The following is a 16181-nucleotide window of genomic DNA, read 5'->3' as shown; positions in this document are numbered from 1 at the left end:
CATATTTTTCAGACGATAACACACACTTAGCTGTTACAAAAAAAAATAGGGAAAAAAATTTTGAAGCAAAAAATGTGGTAAAATTTGGTGGCTATGGGGATCTGCTGCTGACACTTATTGGGACCTGTTGCTGACATTTATGGAGGATCTGCTGCTGACACTTATCGGCTGGTCTGCTGCTGACACTATTATGGGGTGATCTGCTGCTGACACTGTTAAAGGGGAGATCAGCCTCTGATACTGTTATGGAGGTGGGACCTTGAGTGGACCTGGGTATGTCAGTGTTTGTGTTCACTGCTTTTCACTTGCAGATTAGCAATGGGGGGGTCTCATAGATGCTTACCATTACTAATCTAAAGCTTAATGGTAGCTCTGGGCTGCCATTAATTCCTTATTACCCAGATTGCCACCGCACCAGGGCAATCGGGAAGAGTCGGGTAAACTTCTGGGATTTTCGCATCTAATAAATTCTGACAAACCCAGGTGGCTGCAGGCTGCTATTTTTAGGGGGGCCCAATAAGCAAGGGTCTCCCCAGCCTGAGAGTGACAGTCCCCAGCTGTCAGGCTTTATCATGACTGGGTATAAAAATTGGGGGGAACCGCACGCTGTTTTTTAAAATAACTTATTTAAATAATTTAAAAAAAAAAAAAAAAGACGTATGTGGTTACTCTTTGATACACAGTCAAGATAAGCACATGGCTAGGGGCTGCAACCTGTAGCCGTATGCTTCATCTGTGCTGTGTATCAGAATATAGAAGGACCCTACGCCAATTTAATTTATTTTTTACACCATGATAGGGCCACACACAGCGCCTCTGATTGGTTGCTGTCACACTGGGGGCGTGTCTGACTACAACCAATCAGAGACACCGGGGAGGCAGTGGATATGGATGAGCGATAATGAGCGGCCCGGAAGCAGTTACAGCCATGCCAGATACTTTGTAAGATACTTGGTAAGCACAGCGCACCTGCTCCTATCCTCCTATCTCTTCTACCACCATTTTTAAGTGCTGGATTCAGGTCCCATAGACTTATATGAGGACCGAAGTCTGGACAGAAGTATGGACAGAAATACGGTTAGACTTGCCAATCTCGGGTATCTGCAAGTCTGCCCATCACTAGATGTAACCCATGGTTCCTGTGTCCCCCAATAAAACCAGTGAGCATTCAGATATTGTTCGATCCACCAAGTTTTATGTTCTTACCACATTTTTTCCTTTCTAAAATAAAAAAAATAAAAAATAGGCAATTGTATTTCAAATTGCCATGATAAAATAAATTCCATATTTTTTTTTCTGTAAATTAAAAAAAAGAAAATCAACAATAAACCCCCCCCAACATATTTAAAGCCGCCACATTTACAAAATATGAGATCCTGGACATTCTTAAAACAGGTAAATTGGAACAAGTATAAACTATGGCTTGTCAGAAAAAACAAGCACGCTTCCAGAGTAAAAAATTTAAAAAAAAAAAGGTTACGGGTCCCAGAGTTTGGTGACAAACAAATTTCACCATATACAGTATATCTACATAACATTATATAAAATTAGAGGGAAAAAAAGGCACATTGGACATAATTGCACACAACTCCAAAAATGGGCACCTTTCCAAAAATGTGAGTAAACAAATGTGTTTCAAGCATGTGATGCTTGTTCAAAGTTGACTCAATCTTTTCATTGTGTGTTTGTGTGTGCCACACTAAGCATGGAGAACGGAAAGAGGAGAAGAAAACTGTCTGAGGACTTAAAAAACAAAATTGTTGAAAAATATTAACAATCTCAAGGTTACAAGTCCATCTCCAGAGATCTTGATGTTCCTTTGTTCATAGTGTGCAACATATTCAAAAAGTTTAAAATTCATGGTACTGTAGCTAATGACCCTGGACGGACGTGGACGGCAGAGAAAAATTGATGAAAGCTTGCACCCACATTAGTCCTGATGATGGATAAGTTCCAAAGAAATTAAAGCCGTCTTACAGCCTCAGGATGTGTCAATGTCAGCATGAACTATCTGTTCACATTTGATGAAATTGAAACGCTATGGAGGAGACCCAGGAGGACCCCACTGCTGACACAGACATAAGAAAGCTAGACTGCAGTTTACCAAATTGTAGGTCAGTAAGCAAAAATACTTCTAGGAAAGCATTTTGTGGACAGATGAGTCCAAGATAGAGCTTTTTGGTAAAGCACATCATTATGCTGTTTCCTGAAAACAGAATGAGGCCTACAAAGAAAAGAACACAGAATCTACAGTCAAACATGGTGGAGGCTGAAATATGTTTTGGTGATGTTCTGCTGCCACTGGCACTGGGGGCTTTGACTGTGCTCAAGGCATCATGAAATCTGAAGAATACCAAAGGATTTTGGATCACAATGTAGTGACAAGTGTCAGAAAGCTGGCTTGTGTCCTAGGTCAGGGTCTTCCAGTAGGACAATGGCCCCACACATAATTCAAAAAGCCCCCAGAATGAATGGAAACAAAGTACCAGAGAGTCCTGAATTGGCAGCAATGAGTCCGGAGCTAAACCCCATTGAACACCTGTGGACAGATCTTAAAATTGCTGTTGGGAGAAGGCGTCCTTCAAATACGAGAGACCTGGAGCAGTTTGCAAAAGAGTCCAAAATTCCAGCGGAGAAGAGTAAGAAGCTGTGGACAGTTATAGGAAGCGACTGACTGCAGTGATTTATTCAAAAGGGTGTGCAGACAAATATTAAGTTGATGGTGCCAACAATTTTGTCTGGCCCATTTCAGAAGTTTTGTGGGAAAATGTATCTAACTTGCCTTTTTTCATGTATATACACACACACACACACACACACACACACACACACACAGTGGGGAAAATAAATATTTGATACACTGCCGATTTTGCAAATTTTGTTTACCTACCAAGAATGGAGAGGTCTCCAATGTTTTATCCTAAGTACACTTCAACTGTGACAGGTAGAACCCCCCCCCCACAAACTCCCAAAAATCACATTGTATGATTTTTAAATAATTAATTTATTTGCATTTTATTGCATGAAATAAGCATTTGATCACCGACCAATCAGAAAGAATTCTGGCTCTCACATACTTCTTACTTTTTCTTTAAGAAGCTCCTACTCTGCAATCATTACCTGTATTAATTGCATATGTTGCCTGTATAAAAGACTCCTGCCCACACACTCAATCACATTCTAACCTCTCCACCAGGACAGACCAGAGAGCTGTCTAAGGACACAAAGGACAAAATCATAGACCTACACAAGCTGGGATGGACTACAGGACAATAGGCAAGCAGCTTGGTGAGAAGGCACAACTGTTGGCGCAATTATTATAAAATGGAAGAAACACAAGATAACTGTCAATTTTACTCTGTCTGGGATTCCATGCAAGATCTCACCTCATGGGGTAAGGATGATTCTAAGAATGGTCAATAATCAGCCCAGAAAAACTCTGGACGACCTGATCAATGATCTAAAGAGAGCTGGGACCACAGTCTGAAAGGCTACATTTAGTAACACACTACAGCGTCATGAATTAAAATCCTGCAGGGCACGCAAGGTCTCCCTGCTCACACCAGCACATGTCCAGGCCTTTTTGAAGTTTGCCAATGACCATCTGGATGATCTAGAAGAGGCATGTGAGAAGGTCCTGTGGTTAGATGAAACCAAAATAGAACTCCTTGGTGTCACTTCCACTCACCGTGTTTGGTGGAAGGATGAGTACAACCCCAAGAACTCCGTCCCAATTGTGAAGCAAGGAGGTGGAAACATCATACTTTGGGGGTGCTTTTCTGCAAAGGAGACAAGATGACTGCACCGTATTGATGGAAGGATGGATGGGGTCATGTATCGCAAGATATTGGTCAACAACCTCCTTTCCTCAGTAAGGAGCATTGAAGATGGCTGGTGGCTGGGTCTTCCAGCATGACAATGACCCGAAACACACAGCCTGGACAAATAAGGAGTGGTTCCATAAGAAGCATTGCAAGATCCTGGAGTGACCTAGCCAGTCTCCAGACCTGAACCCAATAGAAAATCTTTAGACAGAGCTGAAACTCAATGTTGTCCAGTGACAGCCCCGAAACCTGAAAGATCTGAAGAAGATCTGTATGGAGGAGTGGGCCAAAATCCCTGCTGCAGTGTGTGCAAACCTGAATTGTGTTTTTCGCCCAATCCACTTTTTTCAAGCAAAAGGTTTAATAAAATAATTGACCTCATTTAAAAATCCAACTCAGCCCACAAAAAACAAGACTCCATTCAGCAATGTCAAAGAAAAAATAAAAAGTGACAGCTTCGGGAAGAAGAGGGGAAAACGATGAATTGTTTTTATTTTTTTTTAAATTGGTGCTATTTTTGGACTACATGACAGAATAGATAATATTGAAGGATGTCAAGTAATTTTACATTTTTTTATGGCATTATTGTGGAGCATGGTTTTTAGTTTGGAAAAACGAAGGCTTAGGGGGGATCTAATCACAATGTATAAATATATGAGGGGACAGTACAGAGACCTTTCCAAAGATCTTTTTACACCTAGGCCTGCGACTGGGACACGGGGGCATCCGCTACGTCTTGAGGAAAGAAGGTTTAATCATAATCACAGACGAGGATTCTTTACTGTACGAGCAGTGAGACTATGGAACTCTCTGCCGCATGATGTTGTAATGAGTGATTCACTACTAACATTTAAGCAGAGCCTGGATGCCTTTCTTGAAAAATTTAATATTACCAGTTATGTATATTAGATTTTATGACAGGGTATTGATCCAGGGAACTAGTCTGATTGCCGGATGTGGAGTCAGGAAGGAAATTTTTTCCCCATTGGAACTTGTTTGCCACATTAGGGTTTTTTTTTTTGTCTTCCTCTGGATCAACATGTTAGGCTACGGGTTGAACTAGATGGACTTAGAGTCTCCCTTCAACCTTAAAAACTATGATACTATGATACTATGATGATGGTAAGAAATGGGCACAAAACAAAGTTAGAAACCGTTGACTATTTTTAGGTTTGAGAACGAGCTTGCGCTTAAGGTGTCTGTACATATGACCTCTCCTAGGGCGGGCTGGCCGTTAAGGTGTCTGTACACATGACCTCTTCTAGGGCAAGCTGGCCCTTAAGGTGTCTGTACATATGACCTCTCCTAGGGTGGTATGGCCCTTAAGGTGTCTGTACATATGACCTCTCCTAGGGTGAGCTGGCCCTTAAGGTGTCTGTACATATGACCTCTCCTAGGGTGGGATGGCCCTTAAGGTGTCTGTACACATGACCTCTCCTAGGGTGGGCTGGCCCTTAAGGTGTCTGTACATATAACCTCTCCTAGGGTGGGCTGGCCCTTAAGGTGTCTGTACACATGACCTATCCTATGGTGAGCTGGCTCTTAAGATGTCTGTACACTTGACTTCTCCGAGGGCGAGGTGAGCCTTAAGGTGTCTGTACACATTATCTCAGGATACTGCAATTTTTTACCACGTGTCCCCAAGGAACAAGTATTACTGTATTTTTGGGACTATAAAGACGCACTTTTTTTCCCCCAAATGTTGGGGGAAAGTGGGGGGTGCATCTTATAGTTTGAATGTAGGGATGGGGAATGAGGGTGCTGCGGTGGAGTGGGTCATCGGCGGCACGAGCAGGCTGTAGCAGCGCCTGCCGTGACCACGTGGACCCGCTCATTTAATATGTACGCCCATAATCTCTCAGCGCTGAAGCCGGCGCTGACAGGTGGACGGGATGATGGGCGGGGAATGCGCGCATATTAAACAGCCTGCCCGCATGATCACCCCTGGCAACTACAGCCTGGAGTGATCATGTGCGGCTGTATTCACTGCCCCCTTCACATCGTCATCAGCGTTAGGTGCAGTGAATCAGTACACTCACCGGCCACGATCCCTGTAGCATCGCGATGTCCTCCTGTCTGTGCCGGCGGCGGATGTGTGGAGACTAGCGGCGCGCACAGCGATGACGTCATCGCTGTGCGCACATGTCCACACACAGCCGCCGCAGGCACAGACAGGAGGACATCGCGATGCTGCAGGGGAACGGTGACAGCTCCACACAGATCAGCGGCGCTGCTGACACAGACTGAGGAGGAGTGATGCTGCAGGGAGTGAGGTAAGGGGAGTATGAACGTTTATTTATTTTTATGTGCCACAGGATGCGGGCTGTATACCAGGATGGGGGTGTATAGCAGGATGGGGGTATATTATGAGCAGAATGGAGGTATATGAGCAGGATGGGGGTATATGAGCAGGATGGGGGTATATGAGCAGGATGGGGGTATATAGCAGGATGGGGGTATATAGCAGGATGGGATATATTATGAGCAGGATGGGGTTATATGCCAGAATGGGGATATATGAGCAGGATGGGAGTATATGAGCAGGTTGGGTGTATATTATGAGCAGGATGGGGGTATATTATGAGCAGGATGGGGGTAGATTATGAGCAGGAAGGGGGTATATGAGCAGGATGGGGGTATATGAGCAGGATGAGGGTATATGAGCAGGATGGGGGTATATGAGCAGGATGGGGGTATATGAGCAGGATGGGGGTATATGAGCAGGATGGGGGTATATGAGCAGGATGGGGGTATATGAGCAGGATGGAGGTATATAGCCGGATGGGGCCATATGCCAGGATGTGTTATATAGCAAGATGGGGCCATATGCCAGGATGGGTTATATAGCAAGATGGGGCCATATGCCAGGATGGGTTATATAGCAAGATGGGGCCATATGCCAGGATGGGTTATATAGCAGGATGCGGCCATTTGCCAGGATGACTGTATATAGCAGGAATGGGGCTATACCAGGATGAGGGACATATGCTGTATATACAAGGCAGGAGGATCATTACCAGGATGGGGTACCTTAGTAGAGAATTTGGGGACATTATCCCCATAACAGTGTCAGCAGCAGATCCTTGCCCCATAACAGTGTGTCATGACCACATTTTTTGCTTAAAATTTTATTTTCCTATTTTCCTCCTCTAAAACCAGGGTGCGTCTTATGGTCCGAAAAATACGGTAATTATTTTATACTGTAGAGCATTTTATTAATATGGAAGCATGGAATCAGTGTAGCGGTAGTATATCATAGCGAGTACTCCTTGTACACATGGCTGCGGTACAATGCTTTGTAAGTGAAACCATACCACAACAAAACATATTCCCGTTGGAGTCGCGCTGACGTCAGAAGTATGTGTTTATCATCTGTTCTGAACGTCCCGTTACTGTTTTTGGCCCCGGGTCGAAGAAAAAAAACGCGAAGTATCTGCAACCGTCCAAAACCAAGATTACCACACTCTTTCAAGGTAATTGATATGTAAAAGAAAAGTTATGGTTAATGATTTAAACATATTCCTGGGTTGTAAAACATTTTATGAGCGTTTTTTGTGTTTTGTTTTTTTTTGCTTTTAAGTTCTGAAAATAGATCGGAGACCAGACGGAATCTAGAAGAACACCGTGAAAACAAAAACTGCAACACACAATGTAGGCGGTATTATCTTTATTCCCTGGAAATAAAAAGATAGGTTTAAAAGGGCTAAAACAAGTTTAAGGCTAAGACAAGCATGAGGATCGACAATCTTGATGACTTGGGGCCTGAGGGTTTAGGTTTTTTTTTTTAATATTTTGAGCAGAAACGCTAACTCTCTAATCTAAGCTCATTGTTTTTGAAAACTTCCTCCTCCAAAAACTTGTGAAAAAACCTCAGTGTGAATACACACCAATGCTTCAAGAATGAAAACATGACAAGAATTAGTTCTAAGTATAATCTGCCACATAAAATCATCAATACATTTGTTGACACTTTCCTAAGGTTTCCTATACTATAATGCTTTATTCTCCATTCTTTAGGATCTGCTCATCAGGTTCACATATAACAAACATTTTTGTTTTCAGTGGGCACAGTGTATGGCAGTTTTGTTTTCAGGGGGCACAGTGTATGGCAGTTTTGTTTTCAGGGGGCACAGTGTATGGCAGTTTTGTTTTCAGGGGGCACTGTGTACGGCACTTTTGTTTTCAAGGGAGCACAGTGTATGGTAGTTTACCTTTAGAGAACACAGTGTATGATAGTTTACCTTTAGAGAACACAGTGTATGGTAGTTTTGTTTTCAGGGGGCACAGTGTATGGCAGTTTTATTTTCATGGGGCACAGCGTATGGCAGTTTACTTCCAGGAGGCACAGTGTATGGCTGTTTATATTTCAAGGGGAACCGTGTATGGCGGTTATGTTTTCAGTGGACACAGTGTATGGCTGTATTGTTTTCAGGGAGCACAATGTGTGGCAGTTTTTATTTCAAGTGGGCATGGTGTGTGGCAGTTTTTATTTCAGGTGGGTACAGTTTGTGGCAAATTTTATTTCAGGTGGACACAGTGTGTGGCAGTTTTTATTTTAGGTAGGCACAGTGTGTGGCAGTTTTTATTTCTGGTGGGTACAGTGTGTGGCAGTTTTTATTTCAGGGGACAAGTGTGGGGTCATTTTTATTTCAGGGGACACAGTGTATGGCAGTTTACACAGTGTATGGCAGTATTGTTTTCAGGGGACACAGTGTGGCAGTTTTTATTTCAGTGGACACTGTGTGGCAGTTTTTATTTCAGGGGACACACTGTGTGGCAGTTTTTAATTCAGGGGACACACTGTGTGGCAGTTTTTAATTCAGGTGGGCACAGTGTAGGACATTTTTCTTCAGTTAGGCGGGCTTTGCACGTTGCGACATTGCAAGCCGATGCTGCGATGTCGCATGCGATAGTCCCCGCCCTCGTCGCAGGTACGGTATCGTGTGATAGCTGGTGTAGCGAAAATTATCGCTACGCCAGCTTCACATGCACTCACCTGCCCTGCGACCGTCGCTCTGGCCGGCGACCCGCCTCCTTCCTAAGGGGGTGGGTCGTGCGGCGTCATAGCGACGTCACACGGCAGGCCGCCAATAGCGGCGGAGGGGCGGAGATGAGCAGGATGTAAACATCCCGCCCACCTCCGTCTTTCCGCATAGCCGCCAGCAGCAGGTAAGGAGATGTTCCTCGCTCCTACGGCTTCATACACAGCGATGTGTGCTGCTGCAGGAACGAGGAACAACATCGTACCTGTCGCTGCACCGGCATTATAGAAATGTCGGTGAATGCAACGATGATACGATAACGACGCTTTTGCGCTCGTTCATCATATCATCTAGCATTTACACAGTACGATGTCGAAAGTGACGCCGGATGTGCGTCACTTTCGATTTGACCCCACCGACATCGCACGTGTGATGTTGCAACGTGCAAAGCTGCCCTTAGACATATAATGCATCACTTTTGTTCTAAGTCGTTATTTTGCATGGTGTGGTGCGGTATATAGACACAAACGTTACCTCCATCCTTTCTTGCTTAACTTCATCAATCTCATCGTCTTCCATCAGGGCTATGAGCTCTCCGGTCTGGTCTATGGAGTTCAGAAAGTCCTGGGCTAGCTTTTGCCGTTTGTTCGCGTTAGTATTCGCGGCCAGCTTCTCTGCACAGACATGGAGAAAATAACACAGGTTATTCTTCCGGTGATATTCGAATGTTAGACACGGCTGTAATTTTGGCTTACAAATACAAAGTTATAAAAACTCAGCAAATACTCAACATGTGCACGTGGCCTAAGGCTGCTTTCACACCTCCGGTTTCTGCAATGCGGCACAATCCGGCACTTTGCAGGAAAATCGCAACCGTTTTTTTTTTGCTGCCGGTTGCGTTTTTTCTGCATAGACTTTAATTAGTGCCGCATTGTGCCGCAGGGGCTTGCGTTCCATCCGGTTTTTGCCGCATGTGGCAGATTTAGCCGATGCGGCGGCCGGATGGAACGTTGCCTGGCACGTTTTTTCGTGCGGCAAAGAAAACCGCATCGCGCCGCATTCGGCCGATGCGGCGCATTTTTCAATGCATGCCTATGGCGGCCGGATGCAGCGCGATGCGGCAATAACCGCATCCGGCCGCCGCATGCGGTTTTTGCCACTGCACATGCTCAGTAGCATGCCGCAAACGGCAAAAAACGGACTGGCCGCAAAGGAAAAACCTATGCAAAGGATGCGGTGTTTTCACCGCATCCGTTGCATAGCTTGCACAGCCGGATTGAGCCGCAGAGCTCAAGCCGGATGTGTGAAAGCAGCATTAGGTGTACACTTCGTGACCGATCCTTTCAAAGTCAACTCAACTAGTGGCAAGGATGCGAATGGTGGGATACCTTCAATCTAGACACTTCTCCAGTGAACATGTCCTCTCTTACCTCTCCATGATGGACCACAATATCGCTCAAACCAAATTTGATATAGTATTGCATATATATTATCAATAGCCCCAACATGCTCCAATTCACATCATAACCACATTGAGACCTATATCAGAAACATCCCCCAGCAGAGTATCATGACGTCAAGTCCTTTCAAAGCTGTTCATCTCGAGTCAATAGGACAGTTAAGATATGTCACCCAGAGATGAGACCTATTTTTTGGGGGCTAAAATACCCTTTTAAGGCTCTGTTCATACAAGCATCAGGCAATTCAATTTTTACAATCTGCAGCAGGTCAATTTATCTTGAAGGTACACTAACTGTTCTGTGCAGATTTTCCCCATAGACTTGCATGTACAGGTGAAACCCTTAGTTTTACTTCGCTCTCTATACAGACACATCTGCAGGTTTTTCCCTCCGCTCTCTATAAAGACACATCTGCAGGTTTTTCCCTCTGCTCTCTAAAAAGACACATTTGCAGGTTTTTCCCTCCGCGCTGTATAAAGGCACATCTGCAGGTTTTTTCCTCCGTTCTCTATAAAGACACATCTGCAGGTTTTTTGCTTCGCTCTCTATAAAAGACACATCTGCATGTTTTTCCCTCCACACTCTGTACAGACACATCTGCAGGTTTTTCCCTCCACTCTCTATAAAGACACATCTGCAGGTTTTTCCCTCTGCTCTCTATAAAGACACATTTGCAGGTTTTTCCCTCCGCGCTGTATAAAGGCACATCTGCAGGTTTTTTCCTCCGTTCTCTATAAAGACACATCTGCAGGTTTTTTTGCTTCGCTCTCTATAAAAGACACATCTGCATGTTTTTCCCTCCACACTCTGTACAGACACATCTGCAGGTTTTTCCCTCCACTCTCTATAAAGACACATCTGCAGGTTTTTCCCTCTGCTCTCTATAAAGACACATTTGCAGGTTTTTCCCTCCGCGCTGTATAAAGGCACATCTGCAGGTTTTTTCCTCCGTTCTCTATAAAGACACATCTGCAGGTTTTTTGCTCCGCTCTCTATAAAGACACATCTGCAGGTTTTTCCCTCCGCTCTCTGTACAGACACATCTGCAGGTTTTTCCCTCTGCTCTCTATAAAGACACATTTTCAGGTTTTTCCCTCCGCGTTGTATTAAGGCACATCTCCAGGTTTTTTCCTCCACTCTCTATAAAGACACATCTGCAGGTTTTTTGCTTCGCTCTCTATAAAAGACACATCTGCAGGTTTTTCCCTCCGCTCTCTGTACAGACACATCTGAATGTTTTTCTCACTATCTGACAACATGAAATCAGAATAAACCTTCCCCGTTTTATGTCAATTAGGAATCAAAATTATGTATATTTGCCAAATGTCAGAATAATGAGAGAGAGAATGTTTTAAGGCATTTTTATTACTTTCTGCAAAGTGAAAAGTTTGCCTCCATTTCAATAGTATTTGGCACCATTGCCCTTACACTGACTTGGATGAAACATTTTGGATCTCCTTCCACAAGCTTCTCACAATAGTTGGTGGAGTTTGGGCAGATTCCTCCTGACAGAACTGGTGCAACTGAGCCATGTTTCTAGGTCATCTTGCTTGCAACGGCCTTCTCAGTTTTGCCCATAAATTTTCAATAGGATTGAGATCAGGGCTTTGTGATGGCCACTCCAAAACATTGACTTTGTTATCCTTAAGCCACTTTGTATCCAGTTTGGCAGTAGCTTTGAATCATTGTCTATTTGTTAGACGCATTTCCACCCAAGCTTTATGTTTCCTCCTGATGTCTTGAGATGTTGCTTCAGTTTTGCCACATAATCTTCTTTCCTCATGATGCCATCTATTTTGTGAGGTGCACCAGTCCCTCCTGCAGCAAAACAACCTCACTACATCATACTGCCATACCCGTGTGTCACAGTTGGGATGATGTTCTTAGGCTTCAAAGCTTCTTCCTTTTTCCTCCAAATGTAACAATGTTCATTATGACCAAACAGTTCTATTTTAGTTTCGTCAGAACACAGGACATGTCTCCAAACATTAAGGTCTTTGTGCCTGTGTGCGTTTGCAAACATTAATCTGGCTTTTTATGTTTTGGTTTTTTTTTTGAGTAAAGGCTTCTTCCTGACAAAGTGGACTTTCAGCCCATGTAGATAAAGTACTCGTTTCGCTGTGGATAATGACACAATGTTACCAGCTTCCACCAGCATCTTCACATGGTCTTTTGCTTTTATTCTTGGGATGATATGCACAAGTCTGACCAAAGCACGTTCATCTCTTCTTCCTGAGCAGTATGATGGCTGGGCATTCCCATCTTGTTTGTACTTGCGTATAATTGTTTGTACAGATGAATGAGGCACCTTCAGGTATCTGGAAATCGCACCCAAAGATGAACCCGACTTGTGCAAATCCACAATTCTCTTCCCGAGATCTTGGCTGATTTCTTTTGACTTTCCCATGGTGTTACACAAAGAAGCAGCGTGTTTAAGGTGTATTAAAATACATCCACTGGTGTGTCTCTAACTCAGATGTTGAAAATAAACCTATCAGAAGCTTCCAGAAACATGATATCATCATAGGGGCTGTCCCATATGGTTTAAAGGCACAGTACTCTTAGTGTATGTAAACTTTTGACTTTGTAGAAAGTAATAAAAATGCCTTAAAACATTCTCTCTCTCTTTATTCTGGCATTTGGCAAATATAAATAATTTTGGTTCCTAATTGACCTAAAAAGGGAAAGGTTTATTCTGATTTCACGTAAGATAGTGAGAAAAACATGCAGATGTGTCTTTTTAGATAATGTATGTAAACTTCTGGTTTCAACTGTAGATGCAGAAAATCTGCAGGGAAAAAAAATGCACATGCGTTTTTAGTATGTTTATGCAGCATAAGGGTATCAAAAACACTTGTAATCTGTATCTAAGGATGTCAATACCAGGACATTTCAAAACACCGCAGCTTCACTTAAAGTATGACACAACAGAGACAAGAGGCAGCATCAAAGACGCAACAAAAATGCACACATATGCAATGAAAAAAGGCACTTAAATTAAGGCGCAGAAATTCTGCAGCGTCAAAAACTCAAAAAAAACAATGATCGTGGGAACATAGCCTAAAGAGAAATTGTCACTGTGTCATTTTTTGCTTCTGTTTTATTCCTGTTGCTCCCCTAAGGATTCCTTATTTAATTTTCTTAAAATCTGACATATGGTTCCAAAAAATATGGGTCTTTTTATTTGTTACAAATTTTTAAAGGTCTTTACCAAGGAAATGGTTCTCACCGGCTCCTCGGGGGCGTGTCTTAAGGCTGCTCTGCAATATTATTCTATAAGCACCGCCCCTTTGGAACAATAATAAGAGAAAAATAATCATTAAATCCAAAAGGCCCGTATCTCTGGAACCGTATGGGGGATTTTAAGGAAATAAAAAACAGAACACTACGGAGAGCGGCGGGAATAAAATTAGAGCAAACACTGGCCACTTTTGACCTGGTAACAGGAATGTTTTAACACTAGAAGTCTCAGAGAGGGGTCATTTGACATTTCTACCATTGGAATCCTATGTCCTATGCAGCTCGAAATTCCTGGGACTTCTTCTAGTGTTAAGCCTCCTCCTGGGGGTGGCGGCTAGCAGGGAAAATTACATTGATTAAACGGGGGGGGGTGGGTAGTGGAGCTGAAGAAAATGTATTAGGAAACAAAAAAACAAAACAAAGGTACAAAAATATAATGCTACAAATTTTTTGTGATTTTGTGATTTAATAGAAGAGTTTTACAAATTGAAAATAATTTAAATAAATTTAAATAAAATGTAATAATAATTTAATAATAACTAAATTTAAATAAAATGTATTATAAAATTTTTTTTTTAGGTCAATCATTTAATCCAATTGATCAGACGGGCAGATAATGAGATCTTTCTATGCCATCGTACTTCCGAAATCACAAGTGAAATGACAAGGTTGTGAAGTCTCCCCACTTCGGGGAATAATAGAACTTCCATCCATACGACTTGTTATATGGAAATTACTAACTCATTAATAATATTGATCCCGTGAAATCAGATGCACACGGTCCTTTTAGACTTGGATGATTACAAAAAATCTAATAATTTGGCATGGTAGGTGGCAGCGTCCTGTAAGGTACAGAGAGGTTTGTGTTGCCGAGTTCACAGGAAAGTTCTTCCACTCAAAATAACTTCTGTCATTCAACATCCAAAATTAATGTGGGCACAAAAAACAGCAAACATCCTAGCCCACACATAACACTACCTCACATCCCGAACCCACACACACTCCACGGCACTGCTGCTCCCAAGCCAACATAGAAAAATATCATTTCACATGGACATCTCAATATACTTACATATATGTCTGTACATACACTCTATCAGCTCAAGATGACTGTTCAAACCAAGCCCTGGCACTGGGTGCACCCTGGCCAAACAGTTACTTGTTTTCCTGAACCTCTGCCACTTTCTTCCTTGATTTACAGCTCTTGCGTTAGAGGAGCCAGAGATAGATAGGAGGCAAGAAAGTGTGAAGATACACCGAACTGCCCCGGCCACCTCTCGGGTGCACCGAGCGCTTGAGCTTTGTTTGAACAGTCATTTTGCACAGACTGGGAAATCTGTTTCATGAACATGCCCAATGCAATGACATAATGATAAGATATAGAGTGACAAAAATGAGTTCAGGCCAGATCCAAAAGTTGTTTTGCCACCTTGAAAGAGAACAGCATTATTAAAAAGTGCATGGGAGGTGCGGGCATGTGTCACCATGAGCCTGCCGGTGTCACACAAGGTACGAGAGGACTCCCGGCGAGTGATGCAACACAAAGGGAATATCAGGGTAGCAATACAATGGATGGCCCAGGCGCTAGGTAGAAGAGAGCGTGGTCACCTCCGAACATTCACGTGAGGCTAATCTTTGCACTTCCTAATGTCACTAGACCGATCCTTTCCCCCGTGCGCCATCACGTGCTTAGGCCCTCACTGGTCCTGAACTAACCCTAACAAGTGAAGGCCAGAAAGATGCTATTCTCACCACTGCAAGGTAACTAAGACAAACAGGTGGGGAAAGACAACAAATAACAGTCCAGCAATAACTCCTCAGCTTTCTCCAGAAACTGGCTACTTCAAAGTGAACAGCATAGGTATGAGCTATAGCCGGCACAGGGAGGAGTGAGGAGTGGCTGTATATAGCAAAAGGGAGTGGCTGAAGCTGAGGTTACAACTACCTGTTAGATCACTGCAGGATAGAAATGAACCTTAACCCCTTCACTACCGGATGGAATATTACATACATTCCAACACAAGCGGGCACTAAAGCGCATCTGCAGTGACCTTCTGATCCAGTATACGCCCTGAGATCACATCAGGCCTTCACATACTCATGACAGCATGTTACAGATTTTGCACAGAGGCCAAGGAGATAAAAAAAAAAAAAATCGTAAAACAAAAAAAAAAAATCTAAAGGAGATAAATCTAAAAGGTTAAGTGATTCATATACTGTATGTTCGCAGGGACCTCTACCAGTTTAAATTCCATGGTGACTTTTAAAAGCGCAGCAGTGCACATGTGAGACCAGTACCCCATTTTAGCTCCACTGAAGAAAACGGGGTGCAGGAACCTAGTTCTAGTTTTAGTTGGTGGGTGTCCCAATTGTCACACATTTATCACCGATCTTGTGTCTAGGTGGTGGACATTTCTTCAATGATGACCTGTGTAATCTGTGTTGGCTAATAAATGAGAAATGAATGCTTACTTCCTAATTGTCAGCACCGTATGGTGTAAAGAACCTAATGCCAAAACGTGTCAAATAATTTTATTGGATACATTAAACCGCTCCCCTCAACTATCAAAAAAAAAAATCTACATTTGGCCATAAGCAAAAGCAAAAAAAAAATGCAAAAAGAAAGCAAATAAAAAAAGATCCTCAAGGGGTCTGCAGTGCCTGCGGGTCGCACG

At 43.1% G+C, this 16181-nt stretch overlaps 1 protein-coding gene across 2 annotated transcripts in view; it reads right to left on the bottom strand.

Moving 5' to 3' along the window:
• The window catches only part of SUPT3H (SPT3 homolog, SAGA and STAGA complex component), a 712666-nt gene that overhangs the window by 229891 nt on the left and 466594 nt on the right, over positions 1-16181 (bottom strand). For both annotated transcript variants that reach the window (XM_075341184.1, XM_075341185.1), the window contains one exon: positions 9341-9480. In XM_075341184.1, the coding sequence (XP_075197299.1) occupies positions 9341-9480 (140 nt within the window). The remainder of the gene's footprint in view (positions 1-9340; positions 9481-16181) is intronic.

Source organism: Anomaloglossus baeobatrachus, chromosome 3 (assembly GCF_048569485.1).
Source record: "Anomaloglossus baeobatrachus isolate aAnoBae1 chromosome 3, aAnoBae1.hap1, whole genome shotgun sequence".
In the NCBI taxonomy this organism is placed as follows: domain Eukaryota; kingdom Metazoa; phylum Chordata; class Amphibia; order Anura; family Aromobatidae; genus Anomaloglossus; species Anomaloglossus baeobatrachus.
The sequence above is the reverse complement of the archived record's forward strand: the minus strand, read 5'-3'. Positions and strand labels throughout refer to the sequence as shown.